We start from the raw sequence: 21,174 nt of genomic DNA on the forward strand, positions 1-21,174 counted from the left end.
AGACCTGCTACCGAGCTGTGAGACAAAGCGTCAATTCCTTGTCTATATCTGGGACTTACATCGCAGTATGAGATCCTGTACCTCGGATAAGACGAAGTTGTGGAACGTTAAACGCCTGGAGCTCCTCCGATACATCAATGGCCACAACAGGATCTGAATTGTCTGTTGAACAGCAGCGTTCAGTTTTACGGCTTGGGTGAATTTATCCGCATGATGACGGCACAACGTATCACTCACATATTGGTAGACTGAGCCCTGATCATGAACAGGCTAACAAGCCCGCATCCAGACACGAGGAAGAGACACAGAACAGTCCATCAAAAGTTTCAATTATGCCGCTGTCTATAAGAATTGACGTGGCAGAGCTCGTGGTAAAGTCTCAGACACATCGGGGCAGGGGTGTCAGATCTCCCAACAGACACTCCCTATTCACTACCTAATTCCCAAGAGTTGAATTGCCAATGCATACGTCACACCGAATCGTTTTAGTCGTGCAGCCGAGCTTCAGTTCAATTTGGGATGACTGAGCTTTATTCCAACATCCTAGTCGCCCTGTGCGCCTCCAAATAGCCGCCCTAAGGTCCAACGCAAAGCTCAAACCTCTACTTGCATTCTGCAAATCCCCCTCGCCATTTACATTTATGAAGTTCATTATCTTCGGCACACTAGCAAAATATAATAGTTAGCATTCTTTAACTTTAGAATATATAGTCTCTTATCTATTAACTTACAGGCGAATCTACACTACAACCGATTTCTTTTAGCTTCTTATCCGTATCATAAATAAGACAAGCACCATATGTGTGTGTGCCCCAAGGGCGACGGCATGACTAGCGAAGCACAATTTAGTTAGTTTACTGCTTAGCATTTTGTACTCCCTTCCTTGCCTGCTACGACGAACCCCATTGACGGTTACGGTTACAGGGCCATTTTCACGAAGCCCATTGGCCGGGTGCTTCCTAGACCGAGCGACCGACCCCTTCGGAGAGCCAGGGCTCCCCCCCTTCGCAGCGCCGGCAAACAGGACTGTAATAAGAATTGCGATTAACTTCATTTTTTTTGGTAAGAGAGACAAATATATATATAAGTTAATATTTAGTTCTTTAACTTTAATAGTTGCGTGGAGAACTGGGAGAGATAATAATATAGAAAGAGCAAAAAACTAGTCTATTATAGAGTTTTTAATATAATATTTTTACCTTTATAAATAGCGCTTAAAGCAAGAGTAGGCTATTATTTACATTATCTGCTGCGGCAGAGGTAGTAAGCAGAGCATTGCTTGTATTGTATTTATTGTATTTTTTGGGGTTTGCTTGTATTTTGTATTGTATTTTTTTTTTGTATTGTATTGTGTTTAATACAATACAAAATACAATATATAGAGAATTCTATGTATTATATTTAACAATATAATACAAAATACAATACATAGGGTAGGTAAAAAATACAAATACAATACAAAATACAATACAAAGTACAATCAATGCTCTATCACAGGCGGTGGTGCCAATCACCCAAAGTACCGCACCAAAGGCGGCCTTGAGAAAACAGCCAATATGCCTCTCACCGCCCTCTCCGGTGCATGTGACTTGGATGCATTTAATGCTCAAGTCGCGCTGCGCGTTTATGTGCTGTATTCTTAGACTGTAGAGTGGCTTGGTAAGATACAGTATCAATTGATGGTTTGTAAGTTTGCAGACACGTTCAATTAGGATTACTTGGACGGCGCAGGGAACAATAGCCATTATCAAGTTGGGCAGCACAGGCACTTCCGGAGAGGTGATTACCTACCTAGGTAGGTAGTTATCACAGTGTTTTCAATTTCAAGCTTATATCCAATCATCATGACAGCAACGTCTGGTCTTTCCACGTTAGGCCACCATCTAAGTTACTCCGTATCGTGGCACTTTGACTGATACTGATTTTGACAATCCAGTCATCCAGTCCTGACGCGAGGTAGTGCTCAATGTTCACAAGTCGGCGACTTCGCCGAGCTTACCTTTGCTGACTTGGATGCAATCAAGCCTCACAACATGCACCAAGTACTGTACTGTACTGTACTGTACTTCCGTATGCCAAGTTGAGTCTGTGGAATCATGTGGAGCGGCGCTTGTTCCCAAAGATCTCATCAATTGATCGACCGGGACAGGCCATCAACGCCATCAACCCTGGTAACCTCAATCTAGGCGCCGGTGTGGCTTTTGCCTCCAAGGCAGCAGTGCTTTTTTCGTGTGTGCATTGGCCTAATTGAAATTGAGAGCAGCAAAATACCAAATCTCCAATGCACCTCACCGGAGACACGGCCAGAGGTCCCTGTCCGCCTGAAGTTGAGACCCAAGACCCTCCCACATCTTTCTCAATTCTGTCAGTTTTTCAAGGTGTTTTCATCATGCTGGAAGGCACAAACAACGGAATAGAGGATTTCATCATCGTCCGTCGCCATCAACATCATCATCGTCATCATCGTCATCATCATCATCACACTGCTCTCCCCACATCAAGTTGTGCAGAGTGGTGGCCTCCCTTGCAATGTGACATTTCCGACCTGTCACAAAAGCAAGTTCGGATGCAGATTAGTTCCCCCCTTCAATGTTCCCTTTATCGCCGTTGTGGCGTGCGGGTTTGCTCTCTTCAGCTCCCATCCCATCGCAGCGCTCCATCACCGAATGCAAATGTGAATTTGAATGTGAATGAGCCAGACATGGACACTTTGACCTGGATAAGACGGAACATTGAAGCCCCAAGCACCACACTGCCACACCAGACTTGACCTTTGTCCGCTCCAGGGGCCGATTGCACCAACCCTAAGGCTGTCAGGGATGCATATGTCATGCACGCACGCACATTTGATACGACTTGCTAAGTCAATCCGTCAGTTTTCGGAGTCGGCTGTTGCCAAGTAAGTCAACTGCCGTCTGACCTAGCCCCGTTTGAGAACAGAATAGGAAAGAGAATACCAGATTGACAGAATGGCGATGCCCTCGTATTTTGGAGCCATTTGGCGCCTCGGAGAGAGTGTGTGGATGATATTTGACATGACGCTTTTACACTAGAGGTTATAAATCAATGATGAGCCAGCCCGGACGTTGAACTTGAGAAGAGCTTAACTTATTACCGCACGAAATGCTGGAAACAAACCTGACGAACTAAAGATGATGGGGGGGTTTTGAACGGCATGCGAATGATGGCGAAGGCAGCGTATACCGTGGGCTGTCTAACTGTGTGCTGATGTCTACAAACCAACCTGACCCTTGTCGCTGCTTTCCAAGTCCAACAAGCCCGCGATGCTTATTACATCTATATGTTATCACTCAGATTACTCCGTAGAGACAGCAGACTTGTTCAGTGTGCATCCAGATGTCCTCAGCCACGCTCATCGCCTAGGGTAGCAGCTGTGTGCAACACCAACTTGCACCCAGATTGAGCCGAGGGACCGCAAAACCGTGATCCAAGCATACTATATTGCTTTGTGGTACGGAGTATATCGGACACTGGCAGCATTAGAGCCTGACTTGACAGTCACGTCTAGTTGCAGTACGTGGCTGCTTTCGAGGGGTCCGGTCTGGTCTCTATACTCTACAAGGAATTCACCCGACTCTCAACGCCTATTTTTTCTGGACGAACCCCGACGCAAACCACATCCTGGGATAGTCCTTGATCTAGATGCACGGAGCAGACTGCATGGAGCAAGCATCATTGTGGGTACATCTCGAGAGTTCCTCCGCATCTTCGTGCTACCACCAGACTCTCCATCAAAAGGTGCCAAAAGACTGAACCGCCTGTTGGCTCCTGCTTGAGAAGTGGTCGTTGGAGAAGCCACTGCCCGTAAACAGCTCGAGCCCGTGGTCAAAAGAACCGACATGGAAAGAAATGCACTCCATGTCCCGAAAATGCCAACTGTGATACCCATCCTTTGGTTGGCGGCACACCATGTCCTTTGAAGGGCCTGAGGATATCCCAGCGTCACGCAGGATGACCAGGCTGGGCTGCCAAAAGAGGCTGCTGGTGCAGTCACAACCGGGCTGGACCGCTTCCCAATGTAGACAACATTCGGCGTCTTGGCGGCTGAGAAGTCGCAGCCTTTTGATGCATGGTCCTCCCAAACTGCTCTAGCCTGGGGTAGTACAGAGCAAAGATGACGAGGATTGGCGGCCGGTTGCTGGAACCGACCTTGGTACTTGGTAGTGATAGGACGGAGCGAGATGTCAAAGCAAAAAAAAACATGCACCAAAGTCCTCCTGCTTGACCGCGCCTCTCCGGGCTACCGAGGAAGGTTTATCCCTGTTGGCAGCATTTTGGTTTCGGCCCAGCAGGCTGAGAGCCTTGCACTTTGACAAGTAAATGAATGCCATGCCCTTGTCTCGGCCGAGCAGGATAGTGCTTCTCTGCTGGCGATGCTGGTTGGTTTGGGGCTAGGTTTTCTGTCGTCCGAGACGTAAACTTCGATTGTGGCTTTCGACCCAATACAGCACAGCTTCCTTTTGTAACGTCTTGGCTGTCACTGGTAAACAGGACGTCAGATTTGGGTCTGTCACACACTCGTCTTTCCCTTTTGTGGTTTTGCTTGCTGTCTATCAATACCAATGCCGGCAGACGCCGGTACAAAGGAAACCCGAAATGCCTTGGGTGGCACGTCAGCACTGACGATTGGATGTCAGCCGATGAAAAAGAATGAGGGATTTGTCATTCGGCCGCCCGCCTTGTTGACCTGTGATGATGGGGGGGAATGCAGATCCCGCATTTGGGGCTGGCTGGGCTGGGGTTGCTCCAGTGTCGACAAGGACTTCATGTTGACTCCATGAGCAGAGTCCGGAGTAAATGTCTTGTGGTGTTTGGGAAGAGGAGGCAGTACAGAGTGCAGACCCCAGACCCCGGACCCCAGACGAGTGAGTACCTGTTCATCTATTCCGTTCAAAGAGTCTGATTGATTGCATTGAGAATGATATGTATGATGTTCTCAACGTCACAGATCGGTCCCGTGTGCTTGGCCAAATGTCTGGCTGTCACAACAGGCGGCCCATTGGGACACTTGTTTCTCGGCTGGTTAACCGGTGGAGACGGATTTGATGTTTTGTACTCCGTATTCTTCATCATTTCCCGGCATTGCGGTTACTCCAGCCTCCTCATCTCACTCCTGCAAGGTCGATCCAGACTCGCTCAGTTGGGGCTGTTCGTTCCCACAACTCGTAAGTGGTACGGGGGGTGTAGTGAATGGTTGGACATTGAGAGTTTGAAGTCATGATGGATAGACTAATACGCTCGGGAACACATGCACACCCTTTTGTTTTGCACTTTTCATTCGCCAAGCCTTAGTTGAGCTGGCCTTGTGATTAGTGCCCGCCCGATATCACAATTTTTTTTTTCTGATTGGGAACGAGTCGGGATACTACTTTACACCTTGCTCTCTGGGACAGATGGCATGTATGGGTGGTGCAAGCGTCTGGCCTTTTCAAGATGGCACTTGTTGGTCGGTGACCTTGTCTCTGTCCCAAGCTTTCTGGTCCACCGGAAAGACGACCTCTTCGCGCTTAACCTCCCCAGGTTCCTTTTGCAACGAACATCCCTAAGACACTGTCCCTGCGGTCCCCTCTTTTGGAGAAGTTGAATGGAATGTATTGTCTTAGACAAAAGACCACATCACTCGAGGTTGAAAGGGACAAGGGGACAAAGACCAGTGAGTGGTTCATCCAAGTTTTCGCTAACCTGTCATCCCAAACTTTCCTCCCAGAATGGTCCTGGCACCCAACGGGGCGGACCGTGTAGCTGTCACACAAAGTTCCTCACTCCCCCATTCTGGGACGTCTGAGATGAGATGTGACTAAGACCTACGGGATGGCGTGCGTTGCTTGAATGGGACATTGTTGGTTGGCAAAGTACCCGCCTTCAAACTCTGTTCCCTGTCAGGGTGCCGTGAAAGGGATATTTGCGAGGACTGAAAGCAGAGTTGGGGGCGCAAACAAAAAGGCTTCTCGTGTTCTGTCTCAACAACACGGGGCGGTCAAACCTTTGGGGGCGTTTCCAGCTTTCCAGAAATGCCTTCCAGACCAGGATTCTGTTCACCTCAAGGCGGAGCCTGCTGTCTGTATCTGTCTGTATCTGCAACCAAGGCGACCGGGTCATACTGCCCAGTCAAGACCGGAAATTGAGAAATGAAGTGGCTGGCTGGCAAGACCGCAAAGGGACTCTGCCCGAGCGGTGATGAATGACGCTGCGAGGCTGAGCAGCAGATAATATCGCTAACAACGAAGCTGTGAGGCCGCCAAAGGACATTGACAACGAAATCGGAGACATGTGACCTCGTTGTCGTTCAGGCGTTTCAGCAGGTTTGTAGTGCAGATTGTCGTGAGGAATTACGTGTGACATTGTTGGAGATGAAAGATATCGCGTCCTTTCTATGTGTTTTGCAAGACTGGCAATTGCTCATCCACCAGAAACTTCCAACAAGACGCAGCAGAATATGAATAACAGCCTGGCGACATAGAGACGGGATAGGAGAAAAATTCATCATGATGTTTGAAGCAGTTCGAGCAATGGCAAAGGCAGTCGGAACTCAGCATCTCAAGAAAATAATCACTCGAGGACAACAACAAGCCTTCACTTGAGCCGCCAAAATAGGAAGGCTGTTTAACACACAACTTCAGGTTCGTTTGTAGCTGCCGACTAGCTCTCATTTTTGCATGTCGTCGTGTCGTGATCCTTTACCCCACGAAAGTCAGCCAAACTTCACGGTGGCTTACATGGCGTTCACAAGACGATGATCTTCAGCAACGGCTCTCATCACGATACAAATATAAACAGTGTAGAAGATAAAACTAAATCAGATACTATATGCACAGTAAACACGCTTTTTTTTTGCCTCCCAATCAATCAAACATGACTTCTGAAAACCCAACCATTGCCTGGCTCCTCAAGTCAGATGTCGCGATACAATGGCAAGTAATGCGAGACCTTCTCGATGCGCCTGAAGCAGAATGGTCCCCCGTGAGAAGCAGAGTCGAACACGAAGGATGGGGAAAAGAGCTTCTGTCTCACCAGGACGAAGACGGGCGATGGGCAGGCGGTTGCTTCGTCCCGCCAGATACAACCCGCGAGGAATGGCAGTCCGCGCAACCATGGACAGCGACATACCCATCTCTCAGCCAGCTTAGAGAGTTTGGGCTGGACCCAGAATCCGCGAGAACAAAAAAGACAGTACACTTAATTGGGAAAAGTGCGCAGTGGGATGAGGGCAACCAACCCTTCTGGGAGGGGGAAGTCGAAGAGTGTATCAACGGCCAGACAGTTGCGAATGGCGCATACTTCGGCGTCGATGTATCCGGTATTGTGAATCGTCTGCTGGGAGAGCGTCAAGAAGACGGCGGCTGGAACTGCGAGAGGGCAGAAGGCTCAGTTCGCTCATCCTTCGCAACGACAATCAACGTCCTGGAGGGGTTTCTCGAGTATGAAAGAACGACGGGGAACGCTGAAGTCAGGAAGGCTCGCAAGTCTGCGGAGGAATATCTCCTGAAGCGTCATTTGTTTAAGCGCCTCACGACGGGGGAGCCTGCTGATGAGCAGTTTTTGAAGTTGCTGTATCCGACGCGATGGCGGTATGATGTGCTGCGTGCGTTGGATTACTTCCGGGCTGCGTCTAGGGTTACTGGTGATACGCCTGATGGTCGTTTGAAGGAGGCGGTTGAGGTTGTTCGTTCGAAGAGGCGTGATGATGGAACTTGGGCGGCGGAGTGGGAAGTCAAGGGTAGAGTTTGGTTTAGGGTTGATGAAGGTGTGGGAACGGCGTCGCCTTGGATTACGCTTCGTGCGTTGAGGGTGTTGAAGTGGTGGGATGAGAATAACTAGTTGAGTGTTAGTATATTGCTTATGTTGGGATTGGTACTTTGCATACAATTTGATGTGATCTAGTTTCCCACATCTTCGTTTAGGTTTCGTTTGACAACTTTCAGCAATGTTAGATAACACTGATCCGGTTAACAAGTTACATACCATGATAACACTGATAAGATAACAAGATTCATACCATGATAGCACTAGTCCAGTCAGCAAGAAACATACCATGATCATTGTAAATGAGAAAACCTCCACCATCCTGTCTCGCTAGATCTAACCAGCTTTCTCCCGTATAATCTCCTCCAACAAGCGAGCCGCACCCATGAAATCTACCTTTGGTATATTCACCCTCACCCAATCAACAATCGAATCAATCGCAAAAGTCAGACATCTCCAATGCAAGGCTCTCACCAAAAGCTGGAGTCTGACGTCGTCCGTGCCATACAACTCCACAAGCTCTCTGCCCTGCTTATGCCAGGCCAAACCATCAGCAACCACTATTGCCTCGGCATAAGCAGCCGGCCGCCAGTAGAAGGTCATGTCAATGATACCAGGCAGCCCTCCATGCTCATCGTCAAAGAGAATATTTCCAGTGAGATCCCCGTGAATAGGTTGGCAAGGAATATCGGCGGGTAATGGCTTCGTTAACCTTTTGTACATTTCCAACGCCTCATGAAATATGTCGAGAACCTCGTTGTTAACGTTGGCGACGTCTGAGAGCTGCTTTTCACCCCATATGACTCGATCGGCTTCGGACCACCGATTATTTCGTGTATTCAAGAACGGTGGCTTTGTAAGGTTCAGTTTTGACAAGTCGTGGTGAAAAGCTTGGCTGACACGAAGTGTGTCTTGAAACCGAATAGGTGGTTCGTTTCGTCCTGGGAGTAGGGAAAAGGCGGTCCAACCATCAACAACATATGTAGTTGGATCCTGAATGCTGGGGATTGGCTTAGGGACGCGATATGCTGAAGATGGCTCTAAGTTTGAGAGCGATAATAGAGTGCTTCCAATCCACTGCGATTCTTCATCGTCGTCTGATGGCTTTAGGATACTGGTTCCATCTGAATAGCACACGAAACTTCCTCCAGTTAATGGCGTTAGTTGTGCTTTGATACCAAAGGCGGCAAAGACTTGTTCGGAGGGCGTAGGCGACATGGTAGTACGATTGTGTCCGCGGGATGGAGAGATAAATTCCCAGAGGAGAAATACCTGGATATATATACTATAAGTATGTCCAAGGTAGAATAAAAGTGAGGCGAGTTGCTGTCAGGTAGTTGCTCAACTTGACGGCAAAAGGGCGCAACCCCGCAGATTAGTCGATGTTAGTATTTGGCCACGAATACGACGAAACTGATCTCGAGATTTTACCAGGACATATATGTAAAGTAATAGCAAGGCACGGGAATCGAAAAGCAGGCGCAAAAGTTGAGAAAAGTATTAAGTAAACATGAACGCTAATTATTTATTCACGGGCCTGTCAACCTGAAGCAACCTTTAATCCCCGAATAGCAACCATGGCACCCCAAGCACCAGGATCAGGAGGCAATTCCTGGCCATCATCTGATCCCGCACCTACATACGTTGCTCTTCCCAATCTCGGCTTCATCTTCTTTGTTGCCTCTGCCCCGTCAACAGCAGCCTGAACACCATCATTGAAGCCAGACTTGCCCATAACTTCGGCAAATGGAATCAAAGTGTCCATAACGGTGCGATCACCAATCTTGGCTGGCGTGTATCGTCGAAGACTGGCGAGTGCGGTAGATAACGCCTTTGCCCAAAGAGCAACAGGTCCCTCCTTGCCGGCAATGTCAATGTTATTTTCCACTGCTGACCGCAGAGACACAAAGAAGATGCCCAGGATTCCTCCCAGTGTGCCTCCCATTTTGCTCTCGACAATCTCCTCAAGTTCAAGCAATACTTTCACTACGGATCCAGATTTTGCCAATCCGCTATCCAAGGCAGCAAGCAAGCTCGTAGCCCCCGTCTTGAGTGTTTCGCCACAGTCGCCATCACCCATCACGGTATCCCACTTTGTCAAGTCGGGTTCCGCGTCCACGAGCTGTGTGCATGCATTACGTAGCATATTTTCGAGCACAGCGGGGGCAATCTTCAAGTCGCGCTTTTCGTCAATGGTTTTGGGTGCTTCCATGGGAGCATGGACAAGCTGCTCCTTGCGGCTACGTCGTTTGGCCTGAGATCCAGCCATGGACTCCCAATGAGTGTTGGTTCTGACATCGAAAAAGCTCTTGATGTCTTCCATCGAATACTTGCAGTTCTTTGAAGCAGCAGTGACGTTGATGACGGAAACAGAAAACGCAGGGGCGTTGAGAGAGGTTTCGAGGAAGCCAGCACAGACTCGAGCCGGTTGGATCTTCCAGTCTTGCTCAAGCTGCTCTAGCAACTCGTCGACAAGAGCACCCATCTCCAGATGTGACATGCCTCCAAAGTTGCTGACCAGAAGCATTACCTCATCTCCCGAGGCGAACTTGACGTATCCTCGCTCAGGATCATTCTCGTCAAGACAGTGCGTCAAGACTTGCTTGATGAGCTCGGGAGGCGAAGGAGCCGGCGAAAGCTTCTTGTAGCCAGGCTCGTTGTGAGGGCCAGTTCCAATTTCGACCTCGTTCTCATTGAGCATACCGTGCTCCGTTCGACCGGGGACATGACAATGATCCAGAGTTGCCGCAATGGACACAATCTGCTGTGAAAATGCAACGCCCAAATCGTAAACATCGTCAAGAGAGCCGCCAGCTCCCGCAGCACCGCCCATGACCTTGAGCACGCCAATCTGGCCTGCCAGACCTCTGCGGCCGACCATGCTGCCTTTCTTTCCGACGGAGACATCGTCGCCACAAATAATCATGCGGCAGTTGTGTCCTCGCGCATTGGCTTTCTCGTTGGCCAGCCCAAAGTGCAGACAGTCACCGGTGTAATTGGTAATGACGAGAATCGTACCCTTGTCACTGGGAACAGCTTCCACGGCAGCTAGAATCTGTTTTGTGCTGGGACTGGCGAAGATGTCTCCCTGGACGGAAGCTGTGAGCATGTTGTTTCCCACGTAGCCAGTCCATGCTGGCTCATGGCCAGAGCCACCACCACTGATGATGCTGACTTTGGACTTGTCGTAAGAGGTATCGTACACGACTCGATTGGTTTCATCCAAGTTGAGACTGGGATTGTACGTAATAATACCCTTCAATGCCTTGTTGACAAGACCGTCAGGGGAATTGAAGAGATGACGTTTCGACATTGTTGGTAGCTTCTTTGGTCCAATTGATCACCAACTTCACAGCAAACGTATGTCTGACGAAACAGATTTCAGCAGGAACAAGCAGATTAAAAGTCTAGAGAGCTCTTCCGCTCCTCGGAGCTTGTTTGAATCAGGGCAACGCGACTTCCTGTCTCCTGGTGGCGTTGCCCAGGACGGGCTTCACACCGTTGCATCACAGTGACATGCATTCAGTCCATTACTATCAGTCTCGGATCCTGCAATCGTACAAAGCTCCCGCAAACAATCTTGAACTCCTGGTATGGCTCTACAAAGTCCCCGCATATTCTGCCCCTCATTGATGTTCTCATGACATCAAAACTCCTAGCTCCAGTGTCGAGTCTCCAGCTTTCAGGGCAACTAAAGTCGATCGGATTTCCAGATTCGGAAATCCGCATTCGCCACTCGTTGTCTCGACGGGCGACAGTCCACCACAACCACTGTGGTTTAGAGGGTATCGGGGGTCACTTTATTCACTGGGGCTCGGATTATATTGGTTCTGGCAGGGTCCATTGACGTTGTGGTGATGCCGTTCGAAGGGACGAGAAGCTTGCGAAGCCGGATGGTAGTGGGGAGTGTGTTTCGTGGCGGCCGAGGGACTGGAAGTGAAGGCGCATTTCTTTCCTTTGCCTGTTTAATTCTTGACGAACATTTCTTTTGACGCAAAATAATTGAATTCTCTTCATTTCAACCTCCTTTTGTTGTTACCATCACTTCCATACTAGACACAAACGAAAGCAAGATGTCACCATCATGGAGGATCGTCATGGGGTGCGATGTAAGTCCACCATTTTCACAAAACGCCCCAAATTGCAAAGAAGACACGCTGATGAAGAGGGTTACTACAGGAAGCCGGAGTTTCATACAAGGATGCCATCAAGCGTGATTTCGAGTCCGACAACCGAGTCACAGAAGTCATTGATGTCGGTTCCAAAGAATCCAGCGACAAGACAGCCTACCCGTTACGAGCTGCCGCCGCCGCCAGAATGGTTGCTGAAGGCAAAGCCGATCGTGCACTGCTCATCTGCGGAACTGGACTGGGAGTTGCGATTGCCGCAAACAAGGTCAAGGGAATCCGAGCCGTAACCGCACATGACAGCTTCAGCGTGGAGCGCAGCGTGCTCAGCAACAACGCCCAGGTGTTGTGTATGGGCGAGCGTGTGGTCGGGCTTGAACTAGCCCGAAGGCTGGCAAAGGAGTGGCTCGGGTATGAATTTGACACGAAGAGCGCGAGTGCGAAGAAGGTTGATGAAATTACGAACCTGGAGGCTTAAGGGTGAATGGATGAATGATGGAAGGGGTTTACATGGACATTTGGAGCGAAATTCTTGTCATTGAGTACGAGATGATTATTTCATAGAGAGCAATAATAGTGACCATGATTACGATATTAGTTTGCAACGTGATGCCGAACTTGTCTTTGTCATGGAGGATCAAGGATGGATGATGGATAATGGAGGGGGTCAAGCCAAGCTAGATGGCGACCGGGATGAAGTCCGCGACACACGGGAAGTAGCCGTAAGCGCGAAACAAGAAATGGTAATTTTGGCATTCCCATTCAACCATTCTGCGACTCCAGCGGCCGTTCCAGAATCGTCGGCTTCTTTGGTTTTGTTTTAGGGTCCGGTTGCCGGTTTTCCCAAAAGGGAAACGGAACCTCTGGATCTGTGGATGAAATTCCCCCGGCGCCGGAGCTTTCATTTCGGCCCGCAATGAGATGCGCCCAACTCCGGGGTTCCTCAGTCTCGTGAACAGCAAACTTTCATCATTGCACAAGACAACAGATACGCTTGCAGACGATTGGAATTTGCCTCGACTGCACCTTGCTCGTTTCTCATCTGCATGCCAACTCATTCGTAACGTCAACTCGCACCCAATTCCAAATAACCAAGTCGCAATGGCAACAACACCTCCCGCCCGCCGGCTCATCGGCCTCTCGACAAAAATGTACTTTTCACAATCACACAACCGCGAAGTCACACAAGGCTTCCTCACTCACCTCTCCAGCATCACCGCAGAGTCGCTCTCCGACGTCGACATCTTCATCATCCCCGACTTTGTGTCCCTCACCGAAACCATCAACCTCCTCAAGTCATCCCCCGTCCCGATCTGGCCCGGAGCCCAGGACTGCCACTGGGAAGACAGCGGCGCATTCACAGGCGAAGTGAGTCCCGCTGTGCTGAGCGAAGTTGGCGTCAAGATTGTGGAAGTTGGACACGCCGAGCGACGGAGGCTGTTTGGCGAAGATGACGCAACGGTGGCGAAGAAAGCTGCTGCGGTGAGCAGGAACGGCATGATTCCCCTGGTGTGTATCGGAGAGCAGACACGGGGGGATATTGGCGTTGCTGTTGATGAGTGTCAGACGCAGGTTGAGGCGGTGATGGGGGGTGTGCCGTCGACGGCGGAAGTGGCTTTGGCGTATGAGCCGGTTTGGGCGATTGGAGCGAGTGAACCTGCTGGGGAGGAACATGTCCTGCGGGTGGTTGAAGGGATTAGACGGCTTGATTGTGTGAAGTCGAGACGGGGAGTTACGAGGGTGGTTTACGGTGGGAGTGCGGGACCTGGGCTGTATGAACGGTTGAAGACTGGCCTTGATGGGTTGTTTTTGGGGAGGTTTGGTCATGATCCGGAGAGGTTTGTGAAGACGATTCGGGAAGTTGCAGAGGCTTAATCGAGTTGTGGTTGTAGGAAATTGAAGCGAGTGTTTAGACGGATAGTGCATATTGTGCGAGTTTATTATTGTTGGAACATATCAATATATCCGTCCAAATTCAACTTTTATTCTGTGTCAAGGTCTTGCTGTTCTTGCTGACAATTCATTGACAATAAACTACGAATATTGCTCTCACAATGCCATTTTTATGTTTTGATACACCAACTTAATGGGCTGCATTATCAGAGCTTCTCGATTCCCCACCATTCAGATCCACACCATCGAAAGTCCTCGCATCATCTAATACCACACTGATTCGCTCACTTTCATTCCGTACCCCTCACATGTTTCCGTAGCTGCTTGGCTACCTAGCCGTGAGCTCATTGAACTGTACCTGCAGTATCAATGCCAGCAGACAAGACGAGACCGGAACTGTGCTTTAATTGAAAGTGGAGAGAAGTGCTTCCATTGCGTCAAATTTACAACGTGAATACGGTAAGTACCGGGTAAAGGCGGACAGCCCCGCTTCGAATGGAGCCGGAGGTCGGCTCTTGGCCAACGGCATTGGTGATGATTGACTTTGGTGGTTTCCCACTGGATGTACATGTACGGAGCACATATAGATGAGCAACTTTATTCGACCCCGCCGAGAGGTTGAATCAGGAATGTGAGATATAAAACCCCTCATGCAACCCCTCTCTCGATGTCCAACAGAATCCTGTTTCTCCAACTTCGTATCACTTCGAAATCTATCGATTGTTAACCAACGTCAGATCTACCAGAAAGCACAACTTGTCTGTTGAGAAACATGCCCCATCTAGGAAATAGGTATACAGAACTGGATTCTAACACTTACAGGCGCAGATTTACTCAACCGGTACACCACACCCCGTGATTTAGCAGCAATCATGGCTTCCTTCCGTGGTAGAATATCCAATCATGATCATCCTTCTTCAGGTAATGTCTGTTGCATGAGCCGGTGCCCACTCCTCTGACTTTCCTTTCCAACCTGCCATCACATGCGACATCTCGATTGCATTCGATGAATGGTTGGGATTGGAAACACCCAGCGGAGTGTGGCTGAGAATATACGGCCCTGAACTTGATCTGGATAATACCAGCGAAAGGATCATGCTCCTCCCCCATAACCTCTTTGCAGTATCCCTAACTTGCGTAGCTTCATAATGTCTCCCCCGGCCGCCGTTTCTCCTCCCCAGCAGGTTGCTGAGCTCGTGACTCCAACCTCCAAGCTCGCCGTCAAGCCTGCTGCTGCCGTCAGCACTGGCGCCCAGTCGATTGAAGAGATGATGGGCCAGTGGGACAACTTCAAGTTTGCTCCCATTCGCGAGAGCCAGGTCTCTCGTGCCATGACGAGCCGATACTTCAAGGACCTTGATACCTATGCCGAGTCTGACATTGTTATCATCGGTGCTGGATCCTGCGGACTCAGCGCTGCCTACGTCCTGGGCAAGCAGCGTCCCGATCTGAAGATTGCCATTATTGAGGCTTCCGTCTCTCCTGGTGGTGGTGCCTGGCTTGGTGGACAGCTCTTCTCCGCCATGGTCATGAGAAAGCCAGCCGACGTGTTCCTCCGCGAGATCGGTGTCCCTTACGAAGATGAGGGTAACTACGTGGTTGTCAAGCACGCCGCTTTGTTCACCTCGACCATCATGTCCAAGGTTCTTTCTCTGCCCAACATCAAGATGTTCAACGCGACATGCGTGGAAGACCTCATCACTCGCCCCTCGGAAGAGGGTGTGAGAATCGCTGGTGTCGTCACCAACTGGACGCTGGTCTCCATGCACCACGATGACCAGTCCTGCATGGACCCCAACACCATCAACGCTCCTCTCATCATCTCTACCACCGGCCACGACGGCCCCATGGGTGCTTTCTGCGTCAAGCGTCTCGTCAGCATGCAGCGCATCGAGAAGCTCGGTGGCATGCGTGGTCTCGATATGAACTCGGCCGAAGACGCTATTGTCAAGAACACCCGTGAGATTGTTCCTGGTCTCATTGTTGGTGGTATGGAGCTTTCTGAGGTCGACGGCGCCAACCGCATGGGTAAGTTATGTGCTGATGGCATCTTGTCTTGGACATGGCTAATCTTTGACATTCTAGGCCCTACTTTTGGCGCTATGGCTCTCAGTGGCCTCAAGGCTGCTGAGGAAGCACTCAAGGTCTTTGACCTTCGTGCTAAGCAGAATGCCAACTAAAGGTTGAAAGAATGACTTGAGGAAACAAAAAACAAATGGTTTGCTTGGTTTTTGGAATCAATATGTTGCTGATAACGTCATTCATTTAATACGCCCGTCAGATATGTAGCTGGCATCAAAATTGAATCAAAATTGCCATCTCCTGAATGTCGTAAACTTGTTGACCTTGTGATCACACGTGTAGGATTAGAGTGTTGGTTTAGTTGTTGACGCCTGGGGACTGCCTCAACCAGAGTCTTAGGCACGAGTGCGTCAACAGGTTGATCCTGAGCAGCACTAACGGCCTTGCTTTTTTCATGTACACTTTCGGGCAGCAACATGGCAAAACGCCCTATTGTAATTCTCTTACGTTGTCGGCCAACTTCCAAATTGATGGTGCTGCAGGCGGGCCGTGTTGGCGTTATGCATAGAACTTTGACCCAAGCACGTGGTTTTCAGCTGCGTAAGGCGGCTAGGACGAATTGTAGGATCTCGAGTTGCCTTTTGCTGTCACAGTGCAGTGCAAAGTAGTGGTCATTGTCCAGGATTTTCATTGGCATTTGTTATTGTCGTTGTGCTCGGGCCCAGTGGTTGACTTTGTACCTGCCACCCATGCCATGTGTGCCATGATTCAGAACTGGGTTTCGAAGCAAAGCGCTGGCTCAGCTGCTTTGCCAATTCGATATTCAATACATATGGCAGAAACGATTCTTGACGTCCGATTGAGTGGGCGTATAAGCCCATTGACTTCAGGATGTCTTGTCTGGGATACCTAAATAGACCAACATAGTAGAAATAGATCAGTCAAGCCATACAGGATAAAATACGAGTTTCCCAGATTCAAGAGGGCGACTGGCTCTGGATAGTGCGTGGGCCGTTGCCCTTTGGATGTGATTGGGATGGACAGTAATGGTGACCTATAAGTTGGCCGACACAGTGGGATGTCTCATGGGGTTATGTTGGCGAGTATTGGGACTCACACGGGCCGCGCGCTATTTTGTGCACATAATGAAAGGCGTGCTGGAGTAGTTAGAGTTCCCCGAAGTTCGAGACTTATCTCTGTACCTTATTCAACGTGTCCACATGGCGACCATGCCAGCGGCTAATTGAGCAACGATTTACTCTCTAGAACCTGGCCGTCCCACAGAGAATGGTCTTCTTGTCGACTCGTGGACCACGGTGCCTCCAACCCATGGGAGGTGATGAAGCGCGATGCCCCCAGAAATGTCGCATGCAACACATCCCAGCGACATCGACCTTGGCCATAAGTGAATCAACGAAACTGCACCGGTTGAGCAGCTCCAATTGCCGGCTGGCTGATTGCTTCATTTTGGGCTTTCCTAGGTCCAAGCCAAAGAGCAAAGCTCAGTGACATACCCAGTAATTTATGCTGTACACGAGACCCACCTGGTGACATTTTATGCCTGCGATGCAACTTGATGCCAAGCAAGGAGAATGGCGCAATAATTTCGACGGCATTGGTCCCGACCCGAGAATCTGGAACAGCTTTAGGGAACGCCTTCACGCTGGGGGCATAAACTAGGCTGGATTTCTAACGAACCATATATCGTTACTTGGTTTTATCCGGCAATAAAAGATCGGCTGAGGAGGAAATGTAATGTGGCGTGGTTGCGGTTCTGCCATGGCCAGGTCTAAAGTAGCTTCGGCCAACTTTGTTGAGGGTCAAGTTTGAATTGGTGGTGGTCTGGCAGGGCTGGCCAGTCACATTTTGTCTTTTCATGTTTTGCTGGCCGGGTCGGCCCTTGCACGTGCCAGCTATGGCGTTGGAGGTCCCTGAAGGCGACCTTGGTGATCACTTGGTGATCAATTGAGATCTGACACGTTCAAGTATACGGAAGCTGATGGTGAATCCCGGGCACCGTTGTGTCTGTCAGAATAAAGGGACAGCAGATGCACACATACAAGACCAACAGCAGGTACAGACTCGATTATTGTCCTCGAGTCTTATTGTTTTTCCGACTCCGCGAGTGTTCAAAGGAAGGAACGCGGGAAGCAACAGCTCTGTTTGGCTATAAAGGTTTCTAGTGCTGCTTTTGGGTTCTCCGGGGATCAACCGTGATATTGCTGATTGAGCCCAACAAGGCGCAGGCCGTGGGTTACAAGGATCTAAAGCGGCGCTGCTGCACTTGCCAATCTAGGACGTACAGTGAATGGATGCAACTCAGTAGACCCTGGCCGTCTCCTCCCCGCCTCGCGCCACTCTACCCGCCCAACGGCCCACGGATCAATAGATCGGTCAACTCGTGACCCTCCTATTATTGTTCCCAGTTTTGCCGAGAATGTTCGCCGACACACTTCCAAGTCCACAGATCCAATCGATAGGCCGACGAGACGCCTTTGACGCCAAAGCATTGAACCACCACACGCCGATAGACTCAGGTCACGGCCATGGACGGTGACAGCTCCGGCTCCAGCATTCCGGGCCATGCGCCCGCTCATGCGGCTCATCCTCATTCTCATTCTCACGGCCACAGTCATGGTCATGGTCATGGCCAAGCCCATGGTCATTCCCCGGGAGAGCGGTCCGACGCCATCTCTGACGCGGGAGCCCAAAATCGTCCCCGCAAATTTGTGATACAAAGCACCTTTGGAGTCCCACGAGAGAGGAGGAGTCGCAAGAGTCGTCCATGTGATGCATGTCGCCGCCGGAAGACTGCATGTATCATCACTACGGAGCCCCCATGTAAGTAATACACTACTCCGTACGTCTTGACTCGTTTTTCGGTCAGGCCTGCGTCTTGATCGCATGTCATTGGTGCCCAAAACGGCCAGCCAAGTGTCGTCCCCAATCTAATATCATATCAAGGTGCCTTTTGTAAGAGTAGGGGGATAGTGTGTCAGTCTACATCGACGACGGACGGACCACCTGTGAGGCAACAGTCTGGTTCAGACCATGGTTCAACGCAACCTGCAAGCACAAACCACTCTCTCCAGGATTTCAGCCCCGGTGGCCCAGGAGAACGGGATTCGACAGATAATCTGGCCAGTCCGAACACTACAAAGTCCAGCCCTAGACCTGTCACTTCACCTTCCACTGTCTCAGTCTCAGCAGCCAGCGACTACTCATCCCGCCAAGGCTATGAGACCAATTATGCAGGATACTCGTCATCAACCTACCCTCGGGGTAGGCTGAAGTCCGATACGGACACCAGCACTACAAGCATGGATATTGTGCAACCAACCCTGAACTCCCCAGAGTCGTCGGGTACCAGTGGCTCGGTTCATACCTTGGAAGACAACCCGGGCAGGGCCACGTACTTCCTGGGGCGCACCGCCGAGCAAGATCCTTTCGTTCTTGATGCCTTTAGCTATGGCATTCTGAGCGAAACAGCAACCGTCGACGCCAATGTAGTCCAGCTGCACCGTGGGGGCTCAGATGTAGACGACCTTCCTCTGCATTTTCTGTTCCTATCCATGGGCCACCCCAAGCACACCAATGAAACCCGAGAGCAAGCTTCAGACGCCATCGAAACTAAGGTGTGGCCTCACGCAGACGTCCTCGTCTGGCTGTATTTTAAGCATGTACATCCAGTGCTGCCGATTGTCTCCAAGGTTCGCTTTCTTCGCCGCTACTCAACTAACAGAAAGTCGATACCGGGATGTCTACGAGGCGCGGTGTATGCTTTGGCATCCGTTTTCTGGGCGGAGGACCCAAACACTCGCCGTGGAGACCGGTTCCCATTGGAACAGCATGAGATCGTGGATCAGGCTCACAGGGCACTCCGCAGAGAGATCGAGAATCCCAACTTCTTTGTTTTACAGGCGTGCTTGCTCCTTATCCACATTCAACCTCCTTCTATAGATGCAATGGAAGCACCATCTACATTCACGTTGAGTGCACAGGCCACGGCTTGTGCTCAGTTGATCGGCCTGCACCAAGACCCGGGCGAGTGGAACTTGGAGATTATCGAAAAGAAGCTGAGGAAGAAACTCTGGTGGGCGACGTTTGTGACAGATTGCTGGGCAGCTGTTTCGCATGGCAACCCCCCGCATATCGGCGAGACTTCTTACAACACTACTATGCTGGATATCGATGACCTTCGGTGCGATGAAGATGTACCCGAGGACTTGCGTCATCTTGTGGACAGCACAAACTGGATGTTCGATGTTGCGTCGGGTGCTCGATTTTTGGAAACGATAAAGATTACTCGATCACTTCGTGGAGTCATAGACTCTAGCTTGTAAGTGCCGCCCGCTGTTATCATTCTACTTCCAGACGACATGGCGGTTGTGTGTTAATTCTATTCCAATAGCCAAGTCGACATGAAGTCACCAAACGTGGTTCAACGTCTAGCATCTCGAGACCAACTCGCCGAGATACAGGAGAAATTGAAGGACTGGCCAAGTCTAATTCCGTCATGTCTTGTTGTTCCTCGGAACAGAGACCCAACAGTCTCTTGCTTTAACTGTAAGTTGAGACAGTAAGCTCGCCAGTCATTGGCACTGGCTAACATTGTAAACCAGGCCCGCTTCATCTCACCTTCTATGCATCCAAGGTCCTCCTCTACCGCGCGTTGATGCACCCTGCGACTAAGGCTGCGAAGTCTGATCCCAACTCCAATCTAAGGCAATGGTTTCCCTATGCGATTGCTGACTTTGCCGGGTTCTCCGAATTTTTCGTCAGCATTAAGCCCGGTGATTTGAGAGGCTTCTGGGGTCGTCGTAAGTTACACCATCCATGGTTGCGGGCAAACCGCTCAATGCCGTGTGTCTAAGTTCCAGTTCCTTCTAACACATTTTTCTTGGTAGATGCTCGATGTCAGTTGATTCTCTGTGGAAACTTCTTGGTGTACCTGTTCCTCATGGCAGCGGAGAAGGAGCACATCGAGGCTGCGCACAGGATGCTGGAAAGCTTTCGAGTCAAAGTCAACAAGATAGCCGACACGGATCATATTCCAACGCGAGCCTTGATACGCGCCACGGCAATCCGCACAAATTCCTTCTTTGCACAGGCTGCAGCAGTTATGCGCCACGGTCCTGAAGCATCTATCACGGAACCCATCACGATCTGTGGAGTAGATGGGCCAATTACAGGACAAGTCAATGCGCAGATTCCTCAGAGTTTCACGTCCTGAATCATTGCCGAATGGCAGGCGGTGATAATACGCGGTCTATGCCGCTTTTACGACTTGATGATTAGCGACTATTTTTATTACTTGAGGGCTGGGTAGCCCTTTTGCTCTGGGTCTGGTGGCTTTTTGATCTTGGAT

At 50.1% G+C, this 21,174-nt stretch overlaps 7 protein-coding genes across 7 annotated transcripts; 5 read left to right on the forward strand and 2 right to left on the reverse strand.

The window, feature by feature from the left end:
• Positions 1-6,873: 6,873 nt before the first annotated feature.
• VFPPC_13414 (prenyltransferase-like domain-containing protein) lies at positions 6,874-7,839 on the forward strand (the record flags this gene model as incomplete). Its single annotated transcript, XM_018291191.1, has 1 exon — positions 6,874-7,839. One exon carries the CDS (start codon positions 6,874-6,876, stop codon positions 7,837-7,839), a length of 966 nt encoding a protein of 321 aa, XP_018147308.1.
• A 261-nt stretch (positions 7,840-8,100) lies between these two features.
• On the reverse strand, positions 8,101-8,982 carry VFPPC_13415 (ribosomal protein L1; the record flags this gene model as incomplete). Its single annotated transcript, XM_018291192.1, has 1 exon — positions 8,101-8,982. One exon carries the CDS (start codon positions 8,980-8,982, stop codon positions 8,101-8,103), a length of 882 nt encoding a protein of 293 aa, XP_018147309.1.
• A 322-nt stretch (positions 8,983-9,304) lies between these two features.
• On the reverse strand, positions 9,305-11,077 carry VFPPC_03185 (dihydroxyacetone kinase; the record flags this gene model as incomplete). The annotated part of the gene is made up of 1 exon (XM_018282715.1): positions 9,305-11,077. The coding sequence occupies one exon, from the start codon at positions 11,075-11,077 to the stop codon at positions 9,305-9,307; it is 1,773 nt and encodes a 590-aa protein (XP_018147310.1).
• Positions 11,078-11,837: 760 nt separating this feature from the next.
• On the forward strand, positions 11,838-12,369 carry VFPPC_03186 (ribose 5-phosphate isomerase; the record flags this gene model as incomplete). Its single annotated transcript, XM_018282716.1, has 2 exons — positions 11,838-11,868; positions 11,948-12,369. The coding sequence occupies 2 exons, from the start codon at positions 11,838-11,840 to the stop codon at positions 12,367-12,369; spliced, it is 453 nt and encodes a 150-aa protein (XP_018147311.1).
• Positions 12,370-12,992: 623 nt separating this feature from the next.
• On the forward strand, positions 12,993-13,766 carry VFPPC_03187 (mitochondrial triosephosphate isomerase; the record flags this gene model as incomplete). The annotated part of the gene is made up of 1 exon (XM_018282717.1): positions 12,993-13,766. The coding sequence occupies one exon, from the start codon at positions 12,993-12,995 to the stop codon at positions 13,764-13,766; it is 774 nt and encodes a 257-aa protein (XP_018147312.1).
• A 1,166-nt stretch (positions 13,767-14,932) lies between these two features.
• Positions 14,933-15,964, forward strand: VFPPC_03188 (thiazole biosynthetic enzyme, mitochondrial precursor; the record flags this gene model as incomplete). Its single annotated transcript, XM_018282718.1, has 2 exons — positions 14,933-15,812; positions 15,870-15,964. 2 exons carry the CDS (start codon positions 14,933-14,935, stop codon positions 15,962-15,964), a joined length of 975 nt encoding a protein of 324 aa, XP_018147313.1.
• Positions 15,965-18,352: 2,388 nt separating this feature from the next.
• Positions 18,353-21,039, forward strand: VFPPC_03189 (fungal specific transcription factor domain-containing protein; the record flags this gene model as incomplete). The annotated part of the gene is made up of 5 exons (XM_018282719.1): positions 18,353-18,647; positions 18,771-20,145; positions 20,218-20,372; positions 20,429-20,626; positions 20,714-21,039. 5 exons carry the CDS (start codon positions 18,353-18,355, stop codon positions 21,037-21,039), a joined length of 2,349 nt encoding a protein of 782 aa, XP_018147314.1.
• Between the last annotated feature and the right edge of the window lie 135 nt (positions 21,040-21,174).

Source organism: Pochonia chlamydosporia, chromosome 2 (assembly GCF_001653235.2).
Source record: "Pochonia chlamydosporia 170 chromosome 2, whole genome shotgun sequence".
Classification (NCBI taxonomy): domain Eukaryota; kingdom Fungi; phylum Ascomycota; class Sordariomycetes; order Hypocreales; family Clavicipitaceae; genus Pochonia; species Pochonia chlamydosporia.